Genomic DNA, 22,606 nt, shown 5'->3' with positions numbered 1-22,606 from the left:
CTCATCTCTTGATGCCATCTCCTCCCCTCCCCATATACGTTCTCTTCCCCTTGGTACTCATTTTTGGTGCCACAGGCACAGGCTCTGTGCTCAATTTACTTAGTACCTCTTCAGGAACGAAACTCAATTCACTTATTGTTTAGGATATTGTACTGCAGATTGCAGGACTGCATAGCAGTACTATGTACCATCTCACAGTAAAATTTTGTCAAATATTTGAAGGAATCAGCACTGTGCATCAGAACTAAGCCACAAGATGCTGTGAAGTTAAATACAGTAGCTCTAAGTATGATGATGCCAAAAGTCCTTGCATCACTGCAGGTCTTGGTGGCCAAGACATGTCTTGCAGACCCAAAACTCATAAACTCATAGAATCATTAAGGTTGGAAAAGACCTCTGAGATCACCTAGTCCAACCGTCAGTCCATCCCCACCATGCCCACTGACCATGTCTCTCAGTGCCACATCCACATGGCTCTTGAACGCCTCCAGGGACAGTGACTCCACCACCTCCCTGGGCAGCCTGTGCCACTGCCTCACCGCTCTTTCTGAGAATAAATTGTTCCTAACATCCAACCCAAACCTCCCCTGATGCAACTTGAGGTCGTTCCCTCTCATCCTATCACTGTTACCTGGGAGAGGATGCTGACCTCTACCTCTCTACAACCTCCTTTCAGCCATTCTTGATATGGCTTTTGTTTGCCAGAGTTTTCACAGAATCACAGAATAATATCTAGAACTCATAAAACTGCCAAATTGATACAAGTCAGAAATGATTTCTAAGTCTCATTAGAAAGCTGATCTACATGTAACAGATATATTGCATGGATATCACTGCTACCTGATTTGCTACCCATAATCTGACCACTGTAGTGATCTGCTGAGATCCTTGGCTGTGTTCTGAACATACCTATGTATGGGAAGCATTCAACTCTTTCAACATCTGCAAGGTACCACACCCCCTCCCTGTGCCACAAAGAGATCAGGATCTGCTCAAATTAAATTCCTTTATTAATTGAATTGTTTTAATAGACCAAAAATGAAATGGATGAAAGGAATGCTTGTCCTTTATGGTTGCCAGAAAAAGTAAATATTGTCTACAGACATTATACAGATTTATTTTAACCAAATTAAATACGGTCTATAGCAAAGCAAGCAATCTGCAGAAATGTATTGTTACGCTGCTGTTACAAACTATTTACACTGGATAAAAAACAGGTGTCTCAAAGCCAGCTTTAACCTTAGTTAGTTGTTACGATTCTGTGCATCTTGCCCTTACTTCCTTTTTTTTTTTTTTTTTGCTATGAATCAGCCATTAACAAGGTTAAAAAAGTGAATGATCACAAAACACGTTCTGTGCAGCAGATAAAGAAGGCTCCCTTCCAGATTGCCCAGCACAACTACTCTGTCACTCTCCTTCAAGATTTAAGAAGAAGTCTTTCCCTTCCCTGCAGGCTCTTCCCATGGTTGACAATTTGTCTCTCTATTTTTCCTCACCAGGAATTCCCACAAAGGTAAGACCTGGTATGAAAATATACATTTAAACATAAATTTTTTTAATAGAGCACATTTTCTTTTAGCAGTACTATGTGCTGTCTCTGCTCACAGTAAAATTTGTCAAATAAATATTTGAAGGAATCAGCACCGTGCATCCAGTTTCACTTTCCAAATAGAAAGTGGTGTGTCTGCTTTCAGCATTGGTATAAGGCAGAGACTTGATGCAAATCCAACTTTGCTAAAATCACAAACAAAGAAATCCCACCTAAGAGTAAAATACTTGATTAACAACTCAGCCAAATAAAGGGATAGGTTTACTCTACACCAAAGCTATTTTCTGAAAAAGACTTCACCGCTGGTTTTATAATAGACATACGGTACAGAAAATAATGTTTTGTTTTGTTGTTTTTTTTTTCAGTTTGCAGAAAGAATTTATCAGGATAGTTTGTCCATTCAATCAAACATTGCTCTGCTGTAACAACATTGTTCTTAGTTCCCTCTCTCTTTGATCCTCCTGCCTGTATTTCTCCTCTAATTTTTGTTTTTCTGAGTCCATACTATAAAATGAAGAATCTGTGCTTCTCCTGATCTTCTCAAACTGACTGAAATCTGCCACATACTTTCCATTTGGAGAGAGAGAAACCACAGGCACGAATTCATAACCCCAGTGGATCTCGTCAGGTATGTAGGAAGTCCTGCTTTGACAGACGGCACTGGTGGACTCCACTGTGGCATTCAGGAGCACCACAAGCTCAAAGTCCTTATCCTTGAGATTTTGAGGTGTGAGATCTCTTAAAGGGCTGCTTTCATCCAAAATATGGTAGAATGTTAAAGGCAAAATGAGAAATGGACTTTCTGAAGAGGAGTCAACATTGAACTTGACACTGGCTTGATTAAGCAGGATTCTCTCCCCTTCTTTGGTTTCATATGTCTGAAGAAGTTTCCCAGAGAGCTGGCACTGTATCAGAAGGCTCTTCCTCATGTTTGCTACCCTGATCACCAGGCAAAGTTCTCCATTGTGTTTAGTAATGACAGCACAGTGGCTGAACTTAATAGTTTCTGCCCTTTTTTTAGGTCTTGCAATTTTTGCCAGAAATGTACCTGTGATGAAGATCTCAATCAAGGTCGTGATGACCAGCTGGGCCACAAGCAAGAAAATGGCATGTGGACACTCCTCTGTAATGAAACGAAATCCATAGCCAATGGTTGTCTGCGACTCTAGAGAGAAGAGGAATGCCCCTGTAAGAGAGTCTACATTCTTGACACATGGCTCCCGCTTTGAGGTGAACTTGTTGATTTCTAAATCACCGTGAAGGAATGCAATGGCATAGTAGATAACTCCAAAGAGGAACCAGGTCATAACAAATGTAGCAGCGAATAAGGTGAGTTTGTACCTCCACTTCATGTCTATAACTGTAGTCCACAAATCTTGAAGGTAGAGTAGGTAAATGCCATCAACTTTGTCTATGCGCACATTGCTGTGACCACTTTTGGACATCACACGGGGTTTGTGTGCCTTGAGCGCAGTGCTGATGCCTCCGTTAACCAGTGGGACGCGGGACATATTAATCTGAGTGGCTTCCATCCTCACTGCTTCAGTCCTAAGGAGAGAAGAAAAGAAGAGTGTTACTTCATGAAATCAAAGCACATAACTTGTTCTGAAAAGCATTTGAAAGTGTTGATAGATAGAAGGTACAAGCATAATCTAAACACATCAGTAGTGAATTAAAAGAGCTAGAATATAAAGTTGCTCACATAAAATATCTGATATTAAAAATAATTCAGTATTATATATTTTCAGGAAAAAAAAAGAAAAAAAAGAAATATTCTTTGATTCTGGTGACTGTCAAATATGGAGAAGTAGATTTCTTTTAAAATAGCCTGCAAAAAAATTTTGATCAAGCTGAAATTATATATTAGTACTTTATTTCTGTAAAATGCATTATTTTTTTTCTTACGTTTCTTTAGAGAAGAGGCTCTTTTTAACTACTGCAAAAGTTTTCTTTAGTGCCCTGAAGAGAGACATCTGATCGAAATTAAAGTCGCGTCAGTGCTTGGTTTAGAACGCAGATCCAGTACACCACCTCTGTCTCTTCCTGTGACAGAGGCAAAATGAGCCAGACCAGCTTTCACTCTGAACAATTAACTTCCACAAGTGATTTACTTAGTCGGATCTGATTCTTTGTCGCAAACCTACAACTAAGCTACAGGGAAACAAAGCAGACCTGAACACATCAAAGTTGAGTTTCGGAAAGGAATATTTACACCTAAAACGCTTCAAAACTGTTTGTACTCTATAGTACTCTGACTTCAAGCAGTCTAAGGAAAAAAAAAAAAAAGTGGCAATTCACAAAGTCAGCATTCTTAGCTGTGGGCCCTGACCTGTGCGAACCCAGCAGTCATTGGACCACCCGACTTCTGAAGTTTGTTTATTGTGTATCAGTCCGGATGGAGAGTAAGCGTGAGGACACTCAGAACTGAACAAAGCCCTCAGAGTGAAGCAGAACAGTGCCTGTGCCAGTTTGATGAGGCAAGTAGCAAGACCCGGCTTGGAGGAGTAGACAGCGGTTACATAGAGCAAGGACAGTGCATGTTATAGACCTTTCCAACAACAAAACTTCCTGCTGAAGAAAAAAAAAAAACAAAGAAAAAAATATCCCTTGCATCCTTTGTGCTTTGGCAGGTCATTCAAAAAGCATTGTTTTGTTCCATTGTTTTCCCAAAAAGAGCCTTCAGTAACTGAATCGTTGTGAACCATCAAAAAAAAAAAAAAAAAAAAAAAAAAAAAAAAAAAAAAGAACGTCTTCCTTATAGCTACTTAAAAGAAATTTGCAGGAAATACAAGATATATTTGTGGTACACACATGTGCCAGCCCAGGACATCAGTATAATTGCTCACTGAAGTACCTTTCCTGTTATGTCAATTAAAGAGAATTTTTGTTTATGACTATACCCATCACACTGTTGCAGGTTTTCTGGGAAAGGGTAATAAAACTTACTTAACTCCCATTAAGACCTGTAGCTCATTCCATTTTGGTATAATCACCAGCATTTCTCTTCCATCATCCAAGAGCCATTGACATGTACGTATATACCCGTATCTATAAGGAAGGAATGTATCAGTGATCCCAGTAGGAGATTCCTTATGTGACAGTCAAATCAACACAGAGTGCACAGCATGTCCGGATAGTAAACAGGAAAAAACCTTCAAGTGATCTAAAAAAGAACAACAGGAGGAAATGGTGGGGGGAGGGGGGGAGTGGAGTAAGGGTGGGAAGGAGCATACATGTAACTGCTCTTTAGATAAACTCAAAATGGAGCACCACTGTCAGTGTGTGGTAAATGCATGTAATCTCCAATGGGAAATCTTTCAGGAAAATGTACACCATTTAGTGATGAGGCACATTGCCTCACACTGAGCCTTACTCTGGATAAGCTATAGACATCGAATGTGTGCAAAAGTCCATCTCAAAATAAGTATACCTCTTCTTCTCAAGATCACTTCACCATAGCCATTACCTCCAGCCACAAACATTACTATGTCCCCCTGCTCAGCCTACTTGGACCCCGCTCATGGGACCACGCTCCCCAGGGCTGTTTGCTCCTCCTCCTCAGGAGGTTACCAGGATGGAGGCAGCCAAGACTCCACCTTTCCTACTCAGTGCTCCAGCTGGTGGGCTTGAGCTGGTGAGGCATGAACAGGACTTACAGGCTTGGCTGAGAGCAGAGTTACTTGATTAGATTCAAGAGTGGCCCAAGGCAAGGGGCATGTGGGCACTCTGCACACTGCCCTCACCGTACATTTACCATGCCCTGGAAACATGGGCTTGCATATGCCAGGGACACTGGGCATGATGAGAAGATTGCCTCTGCCCTGCATGCGCTGTGACACTGATACATCCTTGGTATGCCAGACTTAGTAGGGATACACTGTACTGTTCATATGCAGCATCAGCTAGCTCTATGGTTTCAATCCATATCATAGCCTGGTAAGATTTCTTATCTTTGCCTTTTCTTTTCCCTGAAATGAGTTGCTCCTTGTCTGGGAACCCTGACCAGAGAAAATCCTGACATTGCCTCCTGCCACATTTCCAGAGCTAGTAAAGGGTACCTAACATTACAGATGAATCAAACTGCTGTAGCAAAACAATTCCTCCAACAAGACAGGAAATAGAAAGGTAATTGGAAGGCAAAACATATTTCCTGAGAACATGCCATGTCTGGCATGTTCCAGACTGTGCTTCGATTCAAAACCAAAGGCATTTCTAGCTGTGTTCTTTAACATTTCCATGTTCAAAGTCAGTCTCCACGTGTAGGGATAGCATGGCAGAGCCATTAGTTTGGAGTCTGGCTGTGTCAGAATTTCCCTGTCATCTTTTGTATTCTCCCCAGTCTGTATTTCTGTATGTGACAAAGCTACTTGCCTTTAGAGTGATTTCCTGAAATGGATTCCTGCCAATTTCTGGTGCTTTTTTTGGTTGCTGGATTTTTTTTTGTTTGTTTTTACTTCCCTTATTATTATTATTTTTTCTTACATCACTTTTTCCTGTGTGATCCTAAATTCTTCTAGTGCTCTTTTCCTCCCCAGAGAAATTCACATTAGTTTCCTTTCCCTGCAGAAGTACTTCCCTTCTTCTCTGCCGCACTGATACGGGAAGAGCGGATCTGTCATGCTGCCTCTGAGCAGCACTGCCCCTGCTGAGGCCCTTCCTTATCACTTTCAGCAGCCAGCAGGAGTCATCTGCGGGAAGAAACTGTGATGAAGCCAGAAGTGGAGAAAAACCAGGCTACAGAGATTTTTCCTCTGCCATCCACTTCCCCACTGCTTTCTAGCAAATCTACCAGTGCACTATACCAGAACAAATGATTAGTGGGTTTTTGTATGCGTAAAACACATAGCATAACATTTGTATTGCTTTTTCTCATCCCATTCGTTTTATTGGCACCTCAGATATTCTGTGCCCTAACAACTGTTCCCAGCAACTCAGCTGGAAGACTTTCATTTGTTTCATTTCTACCATTTTCCCTCCAAGTCAGAAAGCACATCCACCATAGTTATATAAGCAAACAAGCCTGAATAACAGCAGTAATATATACTTTCAAACTAAAAGAACATCTTCTGTTAGCTAACTGATTTTATGCCAATCAAGCATTTTTTAGATACTTAAAAAAGAACTAAACAAACTGTAGCTGCAAATAAAAGTGAACTGAAGTACAGTTAAGGAAACAGATATTTCACGGGAGAAAATGAAGTAATCTCAGGCTTGTCTAGCACTCTCATGTCCTATGAATTACCTTCTTTCCTCATGAGCCCTTTGGAACTGCCAAAGGAGACTCCCCGTCAGAACACATGCTAGTAAGGGAATTTAGTGCAGACAAAATCAATAAAACATAGAACTACATACCAAACCACCAACCATGAATACCTTGATCTGAAGGTAATTTCAGCAGCCAGGGATATAACAAGTACATTAACTCTGCTTCCAGAGACCGCATTATCAAGAAGTGAAAGCCAGCTTGCATGCACAGAAAAATGTTCCTGTTGCATGAAGCCAGATTTGCTTGTGCAAGACCTCTTCTGGCAGACACAATGGATTAGAAGTGTACAGGAGCATGACTTGTTCAAACGGCCTCAGATGTTTTCTTGTTTTCAGATCAGATATGCTTTGCCACTTGAGCAACCCCCACACACCCCTACACACTTCACTGCCACTCTGACACAGGGCAAAACTTGCACTGTTTTTTCAACCAGCATAAACCATTAGCAAGCTTGGCATTAAAAAAAAGCAGGGCTGAGGAAAGAAAACATTGAAAAGAAATACACAATCTTCAGATCTTTCCTAGGTATGATGCGGTTCAGTAAGTTATAAAAGTCCTTCCTGAATTCTCAGTGCTCTGCCTAGCATGAACACCCTTTTCTCTTTGGGCTGTGTGAGCTGTGGGAGGCACAGGGCTCTGCTGTGCAGTCACCAACCAGCAAAATCCTCCTCTGTGTCTGATTTCTAGAACACAAAAAAAGAGGGCACAGGGAGAGGGGCAGTAGCAGCAGTTGTGAAAGGGTGCTTCAGCTCCCCTATCAGCTGCCGCTGCAGTCATACAGCTATGCACGGCAAGCCTGGACCCTTCATAAAAGAGCCCTTCAACTCTGGTAATGACCAGCATTCACTTGCACAGCAGAAAATAGTGTTAGACTAGGAACCGATCATGTTGTGAATGACACTGCCTTTAAAAAACAAATCATAGATCGTAGAATCATTAAGGTTGGAAAAGACCTCGAAGATCACCTAGTCCAACCGTCAGCCCACCCCCACCATGCCCACTGACCACGTCCCTCAGTGCCACATCCACACGGCTCTTGAACACCTCCAGGGACAGTGACTCCACCACCTCTCTGGGCAGCCTGTGCCACTGCCTCACTGCTCTTTCTGGGAAGAAAGATTTCCTAATACTCAACCTGAACCTCCCCTGGTGCAACTTGAGGCCATTCCCTCTCATCCTATCACTGTTACCTGGGAGAATAGGCCAACCTCCACCTCTCCACAACTTCCTTGATTGTAGGGAGTGACAAGGTCTTCCCTGAGCCTCCTCTTCTCCACATTGAACAATCCCAGTTCCCTCAGCCACTTCCCATGAGACTTGTGCTCAAGATCCTTCACTGCTTCCTTGTCCTAAATGAACACTTTTTGATCTTCTTTCACAAGAAGACAAAACACAAGAACTGTAAATGCCCCCTCAAATCAAAATCATCTCCTGAAGCTGTGCATTTAAGTCCATACACCTCCTCCCGGCCACCCATCAGCACAGTGCAGCCCTTGGATGGCAACACTCAGGAGCAGGTCACAGTGGTGGCACAGCAGAGCCTTCCCAGAGGCCTGAGTGCTGCAGACCTGACAGCACTGGAGGTTGGAGTGAGCAGTATTTCATGGGAGCTAGGGGCATGCTTGGCATCACTCACAACAGGTCCAAGGGCAATCATCAACAGACCAGTATTAAGAAAGTGAAAACCCAAACGCATCTCTTTCTCTCCTAGGCTGCCTGCCTGACATCTGGCCATGGAAGATGAATTATAGCTGAAGAAGTCTCATGGTACATTGTTGCTTAGAGAGATTTGTACAGGAATCCTGTTCTTTCCAAAGGCAGGATGTGAGGCTTTGCAGTAGCTATTGATTTATGCAGATGAGCCTTGGCAACTACACTGATGCAAGGAAAAGGAAAACAACCAAGTAGGCAGAGAAAAGGCAAGCCATTACTCAAAGCTTATTGAGGTTAACAGAGAAACTCCCACTGATTTCACAGGTCTCCTAATCAGGCCTCCAAGCAGAGAGAAAGCATACACCATTATCTTCCCAACAGCTAATGCACTGCTGTCCGACTTTCTTAAAACCTGCCTTCCAGCCTCTGCCGTGGGTTCTGCAGATACACAGGGGACTTGGCTGTGCACAGTTTTCCATCTGGAAACCCTCGCATACACCAAAGTCTCCTTTCAGAATGTAAGTAAACTGATCAGTTTCTGAAACTTCTTTTTTTATGTTTGATAATATGGTTTATACAAGGCAGCTGGAAAAGAGAGAAAAGTTCACCAAAAACCTGTTCTGCTCTGTTATTTTTAAGAATGTCTTTTCTTCACTAGTGAAACATTCAGGACTTTTGAATGTCTCCCTTGCTGGCATATTAATGGTTCAAACTCTGTTTTTCAAACACTTCATATCACAGTTAAGCATGCAAAACTTGCCTCCAATGTGATGCTTTTCCCACCCACTAACCCTGTTCTTTCCGTGCAAATCTTATGTGGCTCTTCCTACATGAGCAAGTCTAAACAGACTCTCATGAACTCATTCTTTCCATTTCTGAGGAGCTGGTGCCAGAACTACTCTACAAGGCTGACAGAAGCATTACTTTTGCATTCTGCTTATCACACTCATACTCTGTACTTCCATGCCATATCACTGACATCTTCAGTCAGCTGTAGGAGCATTAGGTACTTCTCACATAACACTTCTGGCACAAGTAAGCATCTCAGCAACACCGCACAGGAAAAGATGAGCTAAAGAGAGAATGGGAGTAATCATAGGATCATTTGAGTTGGTAAGAACCCTTAAGGGTCATTTGGTCCAACCCCCCTGCAGTGAACTGGGACACCTACAGCTACATCAGGTTGCTCAGAGTCCTGTCCAGCCTGGCCTCGAATGTCTCCAGGAATGGTGCACCCACCACCTCTCTGGGCGTACCTTATCCCACTTGGCAGTAGCAGTCAATGCTAGCACCAGGACTAGAATATCAGAGTTCCTAATACCTCCCACTGTTCTGTTTTCTGGGATGCCTTCGGGGGCTTTCAGTAGCTAAACTCTGTCCTCTTTTCTCCCTGATGTAGCCATCTTTTCTGTAAAAGTATGTCTCATTATTTTGTTCTCTGCCATTTTGCACAATATCCCATTCCTCTCCTCTTTCCTGCTCTCTGTGAATAGAAGGGTTTGATTTAGTTATGTTTACAATACCGCCATAGAAATGTGTAGCTGTGTTAGCAGAGTTGTTTCTCACAAGACTGTATACTGGTTTATGTTCCACATGTATCTCACTGCAGGTTCACAGCACCTATTCCTGACCTCTCCATTACATGACTATGTTTTCAAGAGCTTCCATTTTTGCAAGGTTTCAGCTGTTTGGGCTGAGGTTTTCCTCAAAACTGGTCACAAGTGAACACATATTTTTATTACTTTGTTTACTCAATGTGTCAGTCAAAATGAAACAGCCATTTCCAAAATCAGTGCCAAGAAAATATGGTTTGGAGTGTTTCTACATCCATGTTAAGCCGGTTTTGGTGTCTTTTTCTTCAGGGGTCTAAGTGCGTATGCAGTCTTCATTGCAGAGACTGAGACACACGCTCTCCATGGACAGCTAAGCACCCTAACAGTTTGGCCATAGAGTAATCTTGATGCCTTCTTGCTTTCTGGCCTTCTATATTCTCGTTTGTGCAGTTGAGTATCTTCATTAGGAAGTGCGGAGTCTCCCCATCTCCCTGGTTCCTTCTTAGTAAACTCCTTTGCAAGGGTGGAAATGAGGGAATGACTTGCCTCAGGTGCAGGGAGGAGTCTCACCCCCACCTCCTTCAGTGGTCAGATTTTGGAACACAAGTGCAGACTGGGAGTGGGGAGAAGCGGAGCAGAGGACACACTGAGAAGAGGTTGAATTCAAGCCAAGGAATGTCTCATTTCTGGCTCATCTTGCTTAGACAGAAGATAAACACTGAGCCTTTTGGTATCCTACAGGGCACACTGTGGCATGCCCAAACACATAACTGTTGGGCGCCCATCAAAATGAGGGCCAGAAATGGAAGCACCTGCACACTTGAAGCACTTCCAGTATAAGACAGAAGCTGGGCAGGGATTTTCTGCAAAATACTTTTTCACTTAGTCAACTAAGGCCTACCTAAGTCCTACTTAAGCACTTAATTCCTGTTTTGGGAACTGGCCCTTCCCAGGCCAACTGCTTCAGCTCCTGTGAGAATGTGCTTTCTGACAGCTCCCAGCTCCCGTTGCCCTCCCCTTCCCTCTGTGAGTACAGGCCACCTGGCTCAAGCATTCTCCAGTGCACTTGGTCGTGGGGAGGTTGGTACAGAAAAGGTAGACAGAAAGGCTGTGCTGCTCTTCTCTCAGATTTCAGGCACTTTAGCTGCTTGCCCATTACCTTTCTTTATGCATGTTTATGTACTACCTGGTATAAATCGCCTAGGAATAATCTTAGCCTGTAAGCTCATGTGCCAAGGCTGTTTCACGTTTCTGTACACAATCAAGCAGTAACTATGTTTCCTTCCAGTATTTTAGTCACATGGAGGTGACTTTATAACTGTATAGAAAATTATGAGCCTGAACTCATCTACTATTAACATCGCTAAGTCTTACCAAGCTTGCAGGGAGGGGAGTCATCTCTCAGGTCAGTGCAGAGCACAAATGTACAAAAGCATTGGATTACCACCTATGTTTGCAGCGACTGTCATTCCCTGCTCCCTATGGGTTGGCAGTGTCCTTGTTTTCTTTCATAACAGATAAAAGGCAGCACCTTGGTTTTAACCTCACCCACTGCTTCACAAGTTATCACAGAATGACAAAATCTCCCAAGTTGGAAAGGACCTATAAGGATCATCAAGTCCAACTCTTGGCCCCACACAGGACCACACAAAAATCAGACCATATGCCTGCTGACAAATGCCTACCCCACCACGGAATAATTGTAGTATTAATAAAGTTAGAGCAACAGACTTGCCAACTCGCAGATGGTTTAAAATTGGCTCATTCTGTTTCAGACATGAGGAAGGACTTATGAGACAGAAAGCTCATCTAGTTTCTTTTCTTATTTGCTCATTTGTTTGTTTATTCTCCCAATTCATTTCTTGGTTAATAAAAATCTGGTCTCATTTAAAAACAAACATGAAACCAAAACCAAAAAGCCACACTTACTGTAGATTTCTAATTTAAATTGTCAGCAGGTGGCTGAAAACAAGTAGTAATTTTTCTAGTCATGGTAATGCAAAAGGCTGGGAGAAAAGTTAGCATTTTTCTGATAGTTCATAAAAGTTGGCAAAAATGTCTTCAGTCTGCCTTCCCCGGGGCCATTTCTTCCCAAATCTCAGCTACCATGGCTGGTACATTAAAGGTATTTATTAGACAGCAGGGAAATATTTTCAAACTGTTTGGAGTGGTTTGTGCCTCTGATTCCTTTCTTGGGCTACAGATACCTTTAGACTCAAATACAGCTTGGGATTCCAAGTCCCATTGCTAGCCTTGTCTCATTCAGATGAGCAAGGGCATTTGCTCCTACCTCTATGTTAACTGTACAGTACAAATCCATCCACTGGATGAAGAGCTCTCTTTTTAATTACCATTTGTGATGCCAGTTCGTTGTACTGTATCTCAGTCAAGTTGGGTTTTGTTTTTACATTAGTCATAGTGCACTGTGGCTCTCATAACTCAATGTAGGTGTGGCAAGGAGGTGAGGCTCCCTGCAGAGTGTCAGGCTTCTGCTACGACAGAATTATTTCATGTGATTTCTGCATATGAAAGCCATGTTTCTTGTAAACCACGGCACTTCTTTAGCCCATAAAATCAGAGCTTACGCTGTTGGAGGAATGACCTTAGTGCCTCACAAAAGGAAATAAAAATGTTTGTAGTTTTCAATCTCTATACAGTCACTAAATCTCAAAACTTAAATATCAGTCTATGAAAAGAATTTTCCATCAAGAAAATCTGCTTCTTTTAAATATGTAAAAGATTCAGTACTATTGAAAATCATGTTAGGGTTGCAAAAGGCAAGGAAAATGGCAATGGAAAAAATCATTGCACTCAAAGGTCAGTATCTTGGTTAAATTTTGATCATCTAATGCCTGATGTGGGTAGAATCAAATCTAATTGGGGAAATAAGCCATCCTGACCCAATTGGAGGATGGCCCATATTACAGCAAAGATTTTCCCCTGTGACCATTTCTGAGTTTCTCTTCCTGTACAACGCAGCATTGTACTGCTTCATCTATGCAGAGTAATCTGTTAATTAAGCCTGATTTATGGCTTCTTTGCTGGACCAGAACATACAAAAGAATCTGGCCTTGAGTTTTTTTGCAATAATACAAAGTATATTTCCAAGAAAGAGGGATGGGTTTGTCATGGTTTCATCTTAAAACTCATTACAAGTTCATTTTCTCAGGAAGTTGTTTGGTTATGAAGAACAGTCCTACCTGTGTGAACAAGTTCATGCAGTGGAAAATGTTTTCAGAAAGTGATTCCTCTTTAATGCTAGCAAAAATGTAGCCTCTGTGAGACAAAGTATGCACTTTCCCTTACCCTAACCTAGTGATTTTTAAGTTAGACAACTTTTTCTCATGGACAAAGCACAGATGATAATATTGCCACAGCAGACAAGCATACAGATTACTTGGTTATTTTTTAGTAGAGAATTACTTTATTGCGACTTACAAAGTCTGTCCAGTATTATTTTTGAGGTGTACAGTAGCTTCAAAAGTGTTCATCTCTACTCCATTTTCTACTCCAGCCTCTGCAGAGATTTCAAATTGCATCAAGTACCTATTTCCCCTGAGTGTCTACAACTGATAGAGAACAAGTTCTACTTGATCTCGAAAAAATATTTGATAGCTACTTAACAAAAACAAAATAATAGAACTTTTAAATGCTGAAAACAAAAATTGGTACTGCCCCCAAAAATCAAGACATGATATTTCACAGGCAAATATGTATGTGCTCTTACACAGAAATCATAGGGTAATTTCCACTGTTTAAAACAGTACTTCATGGTATGTGTGTTTGTGATGTCTGTTATGTAAATCACAAGCAGTTGTAAATATAACGTCCTGATCTGGGAGCTTTTGATCCATTTATAGTCAATAGTGAATGCCTCTTTATTTAGATATGTTTCCTTTAGTGCTGTTGATTGTCATAATAAATTCTCTAGGTTGTGACACAGGAGAATAAGCTTCTGAACCGCAGGTCTCAGACGCATCTGCAATGACCAGTAACCACAACCTGTGGCTATGTACTTGCTCGGTAAAGTCTCCCTTGAGTTTTGCCAAAGCACTGCCCAAAGTGGCACAGCACTGTACCTGAGAGGGCACTGGTGTTGCCCAGGGGCTCATGCCTCAGCTCTAGACCCTTCTCATCCTGACCCTGCAGCAATCTCCAGAGAAAAGCTGCCTCCTCACCAGCCTTGCTGAGGATAGCCCTACACCCCAGGGATGACACCAATACTCACAGAGGTCCCATACACCCTTAAAACACTGCACTGCTATATAAACCAAGGGCTTTCACCTGCTACTTTGGACCAGTCAGGGACAAATTAAAAATACCAATTACACTTCCATATTGGTGTAGGGATGTTTATTTTCAGTAATGTCCAAGAGTTTTACTTCATGGCAATTTCCATTTTTTTTCCTGACGAATTCATGGATGTGGTTAATTTAAGGTTTAAAGGCTTTTTCTCACACACACACACACCCATATATGTTTTCCACTGGAGTCTGTGCTTTTTCCTAGACCCACCCAAATTCCAGTACATAGCTCAGTTGTGTGCCAAGCTTTCATTCTCTCCATGCAATGAATGGAAAAATACCCTTTTTTCCGCTTCTGCACATTTTGGGGAGAGGACAGACAGAGAAGATGGAGGAAAGACCTCTAGAGTAATTTAGTTATACCTGCTAATTCAGAGCAGAAACATGAGAGAATCCCAGCATCCATGGGAATACTGCGGATCGAGATGCATGGAGTCTGAGCCCTAATGCTTCCTTGAGACTCAGAGCTACAAATGTGGAGTGCTAAGGAGATTTAAGCACTAATAATGATAAGGTAAAAGTAGTGTAAGCAGCTGGCTGATATATGTCTGTTCTGTTCAAATGAAGTGTTTTGGTAGCACTCTTCAGTGCACTGATATTTTACGAGATGGATGAAACTAATTCAGAGTTTAATAGTGAGATATATTTGTGTCTTTTATATGGAAATGATAGTTTTTAGCTGTTTTGTTTTACGGCCTTTTTCAGGCCGTGAGTAACTTGGTGAAGGTGGTGGGCTGAGAACAAAGGGCTCATCTTCTCACCAGCAGTTGTCTTGTAGAGAAAAGGCTGCAGGACCAACACTGTTCTACTCCTGCCTATGCTTTCCCTGCTACAAGGGCACCATTGTATCTTATGAGGTGGTAGGCCATGGGGAAGTGGTAGCCAAAGCCCCAGTTCCCTCCCTCTATTGCGCCTCCAGGGCAAACCTCACAGCCATAATGATATGCAAGCACCATGCAAAGCCATTTGCATGGCACTCTCTTCCATGTGCATTCTCTGATGACCAGTTAAGGCTAGTCCCCCTTGATTTCTTCTTCTCAGTAAAGGCATTAATAACATCTCTTTGGCTTACAGAGCCACCTACTTTCATAAAGCCTGTTGGAACATCATTCCTAAAGCGTCTGTTCACCTGCCAAGTTAAGCTGAAATTAGCCTGTGGATTTAAATACATGGGCTGTTTTGTATCCCTTAGTTGTGAGGGAACAGAAATGAAATTAAGCTAGATTAAACATATAGCCTTTTGCCAAGAAACTGTTATCATGTACAGGACTTAACTATCACTGTTAAACTGTGAAAAAAATGAATAAAAATTATAGATTTTTTAAAGAAAAAGATGCTTTCTCAGTTTAACTATGAGGTTACACAGCCCTAGATTGTATGTCTTGTAGATAAACTGACAAGGAATCAGAAGGAAAATAATCTTTGTTTTCCTCATTGCTTTCCCAAATTACTCAGCCTCTGCCAATTTCCATGACACAGACCCCTCAGTCTGCTTCAGAGACTGTGGCTTCTCAAAGGGAGGAAATAGCATAAATGTACTGGTGCACATCAATGTTTTTTGATTTTCTCGCCAAACCAAAAATATCAAAACAAACAAAAAATGCATTGAGGTTGAACCAAAAAAAGTTTTTCTGGCATTTTTTTTTTTTTTTTAAAAAGCTATCCTGGACTGGAGACACTGTTTGTTCAAACCGAAATTAAACCTGTTATTTTGATTTTACATTTGTGTAGATGTGTGTGTATGTCTAATTTAAATCATGTGCGGAACAAGCCTTTGCTTTACACAAAAGATCAAATATCTAACATCCACAAGTCAAAATGAAATTTTTTACTTTTCAGAATTGTTTTCAGACTTCTTCAGTCTAAGCTAACATGAGTCTAAGTTAACATGAATGCACAAAATCTTTTGTCTGACCTTATGGACATTTTCAGCTGAAAAAGACTTTTGGATGAAGAATCCCTCACTTCTGTAACTGGAAAGGCCAGCTGGATTTCCTGGTGGGTTCAGTGACAAATGTACAAGAAGCTACTCTACTTCCTAGCAGAAGACAGCAGAAGTAATGCCTGTCCACATTGCTGAATTCTGAGAATTTAGCTGTGTAATTCACAAGTCATTTTCCTTTGTTCTATAGCTTCTTGAGAACCTCTGTGAAAGGTCCTTGGTGCTACATTACAACATGCTGAAAAAAAAAGCAGTGATAATGTGCCCAAACAATAAAAAAAGCCCTTGTTGGTGTTCAAAGTCACTGCATTTCCTTATGCTCAAAAGGAGGTTATTTTGCTTGTTTATTTACACGTACCTTATCTTTATGACTGTTCCTTTATGATCCCATGTCATCTCAAAGGCTCAACAATCTTTTACAGTTGGAAAATTGGGAAAGCCCAGCTTTGATCACTGAAGTAATTAGACTGAATAGGACATTGTTCACGTTCTGTTAGGAATAGTTTCCTAAAACATTCAAAATACCACAAACGTTTTTTAAATTCTACAATATTCAGCAACTTCTACCTTATTTTTTGTAGGTTTTCCAAATGCTATGAATTTCAGAAATCACTTTGATGTTTTCCAAGCAGTCTGATTTATGAGAACAAAAAATACCACCATTCCCAAATTACTTTCTGTCGCCTTGTTATAAGGCTTGATGCACCAATGGAAATGTAACACAGCTAAGAGTCCAGGCATAAAGAATAACTGGGATATGAGGAAATCAAATACATCTCCCAGAAGAAATCATTCTTTCAGTGGAAAAATCAAACCTTTTGATCTCTAATATGTACTTTTCTTGTAATATTTAATTTTTAAAATGTTCAATTTTCCTTGAAAAAATATGGTGTAACCAGACAGTAGACGTTTATATGATATTTTAGTGTTATTGACTATGTTTCATATTTTGTAGACAACAGTTGAAGATAAGTGATTGCAAAAGTGATTAATCAGGACTATGGATATATCAAATTGCAACAGCATGTTTCAAATGAAGTTAAGATTTGCCACTGTTAGAAAGTCCAGAAACTGTGACTCCACCAGACAACTAGCAGCTTAGTGACAATACAGAAAATTCCTTCTTTCACTGCTATGGTGAAACCCTGTCAAAGTCGTTTTTTCCCAAAGGATATATTCTGCCAGAGAGTGCTGCTTCTGCTCCACTCGCTGTGTGGTTCAGATATCTGGTCTGGAGGCAACCTGATGTCATAGCACCTCCAAAACCTTCGTATTAGTCAACCAGAATTTCAGTTCTTTAATTAGTCCTTTTCCAATAAGTGTCTTGTTCATAGCCCTCATCTATCTCACGGGTATGTCATTGAAACTTCCAGCATAAAAAAAAGTATATTCTCTACTATTTTGACTGTAATGTTTCTCTTTATTAGTGGAAACATCTATTTACTTCACACTTATAAAGCCTAACCTTTTCACAGCTACTGCCCTAGTAGAGCAGAGTTTATTCCTTGGGATATTTATTCCCTTCATGTTTTAGACACCAGATCAGCTTCCCATCTGACATATATAAAATTCTCCCCCTCACCACTATCGAAATAAGTCCTTGAAATGCACTTGTTTTGAGAAAAATTCCAACTTTAACAAACATCTGCTTGTCATCGTGTTCACCTAGCGTGTCTGGTGGTACTTGCTGTTAGATCTGAAATGATTTAGAGCAGATCTAAAATTTTCCTATTCTTTGTTCAGCTCACTGCAAACCACTTTGTGGACCTACAGCATGATGAGAAATAACATAATCAGATTAGAAACTATGTTTTCCATTAGAACTGATAACAAATGATTTGTTTTCTAGGAGGCATCTCTTCTCCATGAAGGCTCTGGCTACCTTGTCACACCTTGGATGCTTCTTCTTTATCTGAGTTTTGTCTGAAAGAAACTTGGAGACTTGCTTTTCTAAAAATTTGCTTGGAAATTTGAGATTACTAGAAATATCTCTGTGAGACAGTAGTTCAAACTTCATTTCCAAACCTCCACCAAACGGAGCCATTTCTAAAGGTGAATGGCTGTGAGATCAACTGTTGGACTCTTTAGGCTGAAATTCCTCTCTGTTCACTTTAGTAATCTAAAAGGTTTCTGTGTAGTCTGAGCTAGTCCTCTCAAGGCACCAGCATCAATGGAGAGAGTTGGACACGTCCACTCTGTCTGCCCCTTCTTCTTCGCTGCCTGGAGGTGCCCTTCTCCCTGCAGTGCCCTAAGATCTGATACCAGAACTCTTAACTTTTAAACAGCTGAGATTTACCTTATCTTACACCTGCAAAGCAGGTTCTGAGAAGTGGCAAGTTTATTTCTTGTGTGGAAATCAACTGTTCCAGTGTATGTGAAGGTACTCCCACACTTCTTAGAACTGTGGTTACATATATAAATGATATAATACATATGCATGTCTTAAGCTGGAATATCCTAAATAAATATATGTAAATCTGACTCATACTGATGAAGCTTTTCAGGTTAAATCCCATGTCAGTTGTGTGGTGTTGAATCAAATACAAGATTAAATAACCCAGTGCACTGTTTCCATCAAACATATAGCTTAGTTACTATAGAAGAATGTATGTACTGAAACAGATCAACAAGGTTCTTCTGTAAAAGCAAACTATCCAGGAATCTAAAACAAGATACAGGGATCTGTCTGATCTGTTTTACAGGTTCTTGTCAATGACATTCTGTGTGTCAACTTGCTTGTCTATATCGTCAGCATATACAGCGTTGCCACATCCCTTACCAAAGTATGCATTCATCTTGCTTGCTCTGCAGAGTTTCCTCATACATGAAGTTTTTACCTTCATACCTCCAAAAATGATGTCTGCACCTCCCTGAAAGTAATCAGCTCTGCTTTTTCATACCCACTAACGTCCTACAACTTTATCACCACTACTACTGTTTTTCACTACTGGTTCCCTTTTTATAGTGCTGCTCAAATATGTTCCTGCTTTTTCCCATGCCTAAGGTCTCATTCAGCAAAACAGAGCTAGTAACCAGCTGAAGAAAGGACTAATGCAGAGCCATTCAGAGCAAAGTCTTGTCTCCAAGGTGAGCAAAACTTAAGAACTGGACCAGTTTATTTCTGTTAAAAGCACCTGGAATTTTAGGAACTTGGCAAATTCGAAAACTTTGACCATTGCTTTCTTCTGAGGCTGAGGAATGAGGATCCAATCCTTATCCCAGCATTTTTTGTGGATTCCGGTGTTAATGTTTAAGCTCATATAGTATTATTAGTAACATGCTTAAATCAGTTTCTAGTGTGATCACAGAAGTTATTGGCTTCTGTGACACTTTCAGTCTTTATGTAGCAACTTGGATGGTTCAGAAGTTTCTTAAGATCATTTAGAGCAAACAGAAGCAAAAGCTTTTTCTTGAACACTTAGTCATTATTTAAAACTTCTAAAGATGTAGTGCAGCATTTAAAATCTCCCCATCTTACATTTTCACTTTTTGCCAGCCAGAAATATATCTGCAAATGCAGAATCTCACATCTAGGTGTAGTAGGATAATATATCACTGCGGTCATTCTGCTGCATTGTTTTATTGGACTTTGGCATATAAACACTATTAAAATAATAGTGGTATAAAAATAATAGCTCCCTATCACCTGAGACCTTAGGTAGAAGAGGGATATTTACTACCAATAAGTACTATTCTGTGTCATGATCACGTCATAGCTTTGGTTATTTTACTCTGACAGAAAAAGAAATCAACACTAAATTTTAGATATTATTTTCCAAATATGTTATATATATATATGTATAATGCATAGCTGCAGCAATAGAACTGGCCAGGAATGAACTTCAAGGACAAAGCATTCCTAAAAACCTGGGATTAAACTTCAATAATGTTGTGGTCTGTACTGAGGAAAGGGAGTGAGGTTTGTAGCCTGAAGTGAATTAGCTCAGGAAGAGCAAGGGTATGTAGAAAAATAAGGTACATTATAAGGATTCTTGGCAGCATGACAGTCATGGTATGATGCCACCAGCTGAAGAACACCTTCTGGCCTCTACATTTCCCAGAGTAAGGTTAAAGGGCCACAGTGTGAACAAGAACCAGATCTAAAGCCTTTTGTTTGCCCATTATACATAGACATTAATGACATTGTTAGCTTTCCCACACCTGCATCAGTTGTGTTCATTCACCTCTATACTTCTGGAGGCATTTCACACTGCAGAATATTTCAGTCTTTGATTCTTTTTTATGCCTTGACAAGAGCTTTCAGCACCTTTTAGATAGCATATTTCACAATAGGTAATCAACATGCTGAAGGCCAGCACCCATGAGTTGATGTTCACTATGTTAATTTATAACTCACAGATGGAATCAATACTGTTTGATGTCTTTATAGACATAAACAGTGGGACTGAGTGCACCACAGGAGGTTTATGGATGACACCAAGCTAAGTAGAACAGTTGCTACAACAGAAGGAAGAGATGCCATCTAGAGGGACTTGGACAGGCTTGAAAAGTGCACGCACAAGAACCTAATGAGGTTCAACAAGGCCAAGTGCAAGGTGCTGCATTTGGAGCAGAACAAACCCAGGCATGAGTACAGACTGGGAGAAGAGCTACTTGAGAGCAGCCCTGCAGAGGGCTTGAGTGTTCTGATGGACAAAAGGCTTGATACAGTCCAGCAGTGTGCATTTAGCCTTGAAGGTCAACTGTATACTGCACAAGAGGGATGGCAAGCAGGGAGAGAGAGGGGATTGTTCCCCTCTGCTCTGCCCTCATTAGGCCCCATCTGGAGTACTGCGTCCAGGACTGGGGCCCCCAGCACAAGAAGGATGTAGATCTGTTGTAGCAGGTTCAGAGGAGGCCACGAAGATGATCAAAGGGCTGGAGCAACCCTCCTGTGAAGACTGGCTGAGGGAGCCAGATTTGTTCAGTCTAGATGAGGCTCTAGGAAGACCTCATTGAGACTTTCCAGTACTTAAAGGGAGCTTATAAACAGGAGAGGGCCTGACTTTTTGCATAGGCGGATAGTGGTAGGACAAGACGGAACGGTTTTAAACTAAAAGGGAGGAGATTTAGGTTAGATATAAGGAAGAAATACATTCCTCAGAGGGTGGTGAGGCCCTGGCACAGGCTGCCCAGAGACGCTGTGGTACCCCATCCCTTGAGGCGCTCAAGGCGAAGTTGGATGGGGCCCTGCGCAGCCTGAGCTGGTGGGGGGCAGCCCTGCCCATGGCAGGGAGGTTAGAAGTAGATGATCTTTAGTGATCCTTCCAATTCAGCCATTCTGTGATTCTATTGCCTTTCTACCCAGTCTAAGCTAAACAAAGGTTGTGATTTAAAATCATTAAGCCTGAAACAGGCAAGAGACCAACCACCATGTACCATCGATGCCACTAAGTGTACATGTTAACGAGTCCCAAGAGGGTAATAAAATAAAATGCTGCCTTAAAAGACTAATTTTTTTTCCATCATATGCTTTGCATGTTCATGAATATTTTGTCATTTGCCCAAGAAAATTAGAATTTTGAGTGTTCTGTATCAATCAAACGCCTCCTCAAATGTGCTAATAAATCTTCAGTTTGTGAATGAAGACAAACCAGCCTTGCTCAAATACTGTGAAAGTCACAGAAAGCACACCTTTTATCCATTGCTGCACTAGCTGTGGTTTGGCTGTTTATTGTGGAGAGAGAAGACTGTCGATAAGTTGATGCTGGAGTGTTTAAGGAAGGAAACTTTCAGGAAGCACTATTGCTAGATAAGGTTGCAGGAAACTGAAGCCTGTTTGCTTGGGTGAAAGGTAGGACGGAGGTTCAGAAGAGAAGAGCTGGCATAAGAATTAGTGGGAGTAAGGACAGGAGAAAGGGTAAGAAGCTTCGAGTAGGATAATCACTAGGCAGAAAACAAGAAACACTTAGAAAGTTATGAGTGATCAGAAAATTACAGAAACACCTCTTGTTGAAATCTTTCTTTTTTGGTCAGGCTGCGTAATTCAGGGGAGGAAAAAGGGAAATTTTCCCCTTTTCTCTTGATCAGTTCATACTAAGAATATTCCTGTGAAGTCATCTAAGCATGTATGCCATTTCCTATATTGTTTCATTACAGATTACGGTAATTTATTCATCAGACAAACATGTTTATCATATAGCCTCAATCCAAAAGTGCCAATTTTAGATAAGGAAAAGTTCAAAGTGTACAACTAGAGAGGTATTCTGCAAGCTCCAATCTAACCAAGAATGAATCACCTCAGTTAAAGCAATGTAGATTAATCTAATCAGGCCATACCATTATTCCTGTTAATACTTATTTTACTTTATCACTTTTGATTTATGAAGAAAATGAGGC

At 41.0% G+C, this 22,606-nt stretch overlaps 1 protein-coding gene across 12 annotated transcripts in view; it reads right to left on the bottom strand.

The window, feature by feature from the left end:
• The window catches only part of KCNJ15 (potassium voltage-gated channel subfamily J member 15), a 24,986-nt gene continuing 3,372 nt past the window's right edge, over window positions 993-22,606 (bottom strand). Inside the window, exons 2-4 of one of the 12 annotated variants that reach the window (XM_021405536.1) lie at window positions 5,921-6,237; window positions 4,496-4,597; window positions 993-3,097 (exon numbers count right to left, since the gene is read on the bottom strand). In XM_021405536.1, coding sequence (XP_021261211.1) covers window positions 1,954-3,097; window positions 4,496-4,548 — 1,197 coding nt within the window. In that variant the 5' untranslated portion in view covers window positions 4,549-4,597; window positions 5,921-6,237 and the 3' untranslated portion in view covers window positions 993-1,953. Of the gene's footprint in view, window positions 3,098-3,454; window positions 3,593-4,495; window positions 4,604-5,920; window positions 6,238-6,901; window positions 7,726-16,625; window positions 16,679-22,606 lie in introns of those variants that run through there. The other 11 variants (XM_021405545.1, XM_021405511.1, XM_021405498.1 and 8 more) reach the window with 11 other exon arrangements.

This window comes from Numida meleagris, chromosome 1, assembly GCF_002078875.1.
Source record: "Numida meleagris isolate 19003 breed g44 Domestic line chromosome 1, NumMel1.0, whole genome shotgun sequence".
NCBI classification, from domain to species: Eukaryota; Metazoa; Chordata; class Aves; order Galliformes; family Numididae; genus Numida; species Numida meleagris.
Note: the sequence above shows the minus strand (reverse complement) of the source record. Positions and strands in the feature narration are given on the sequence as shown.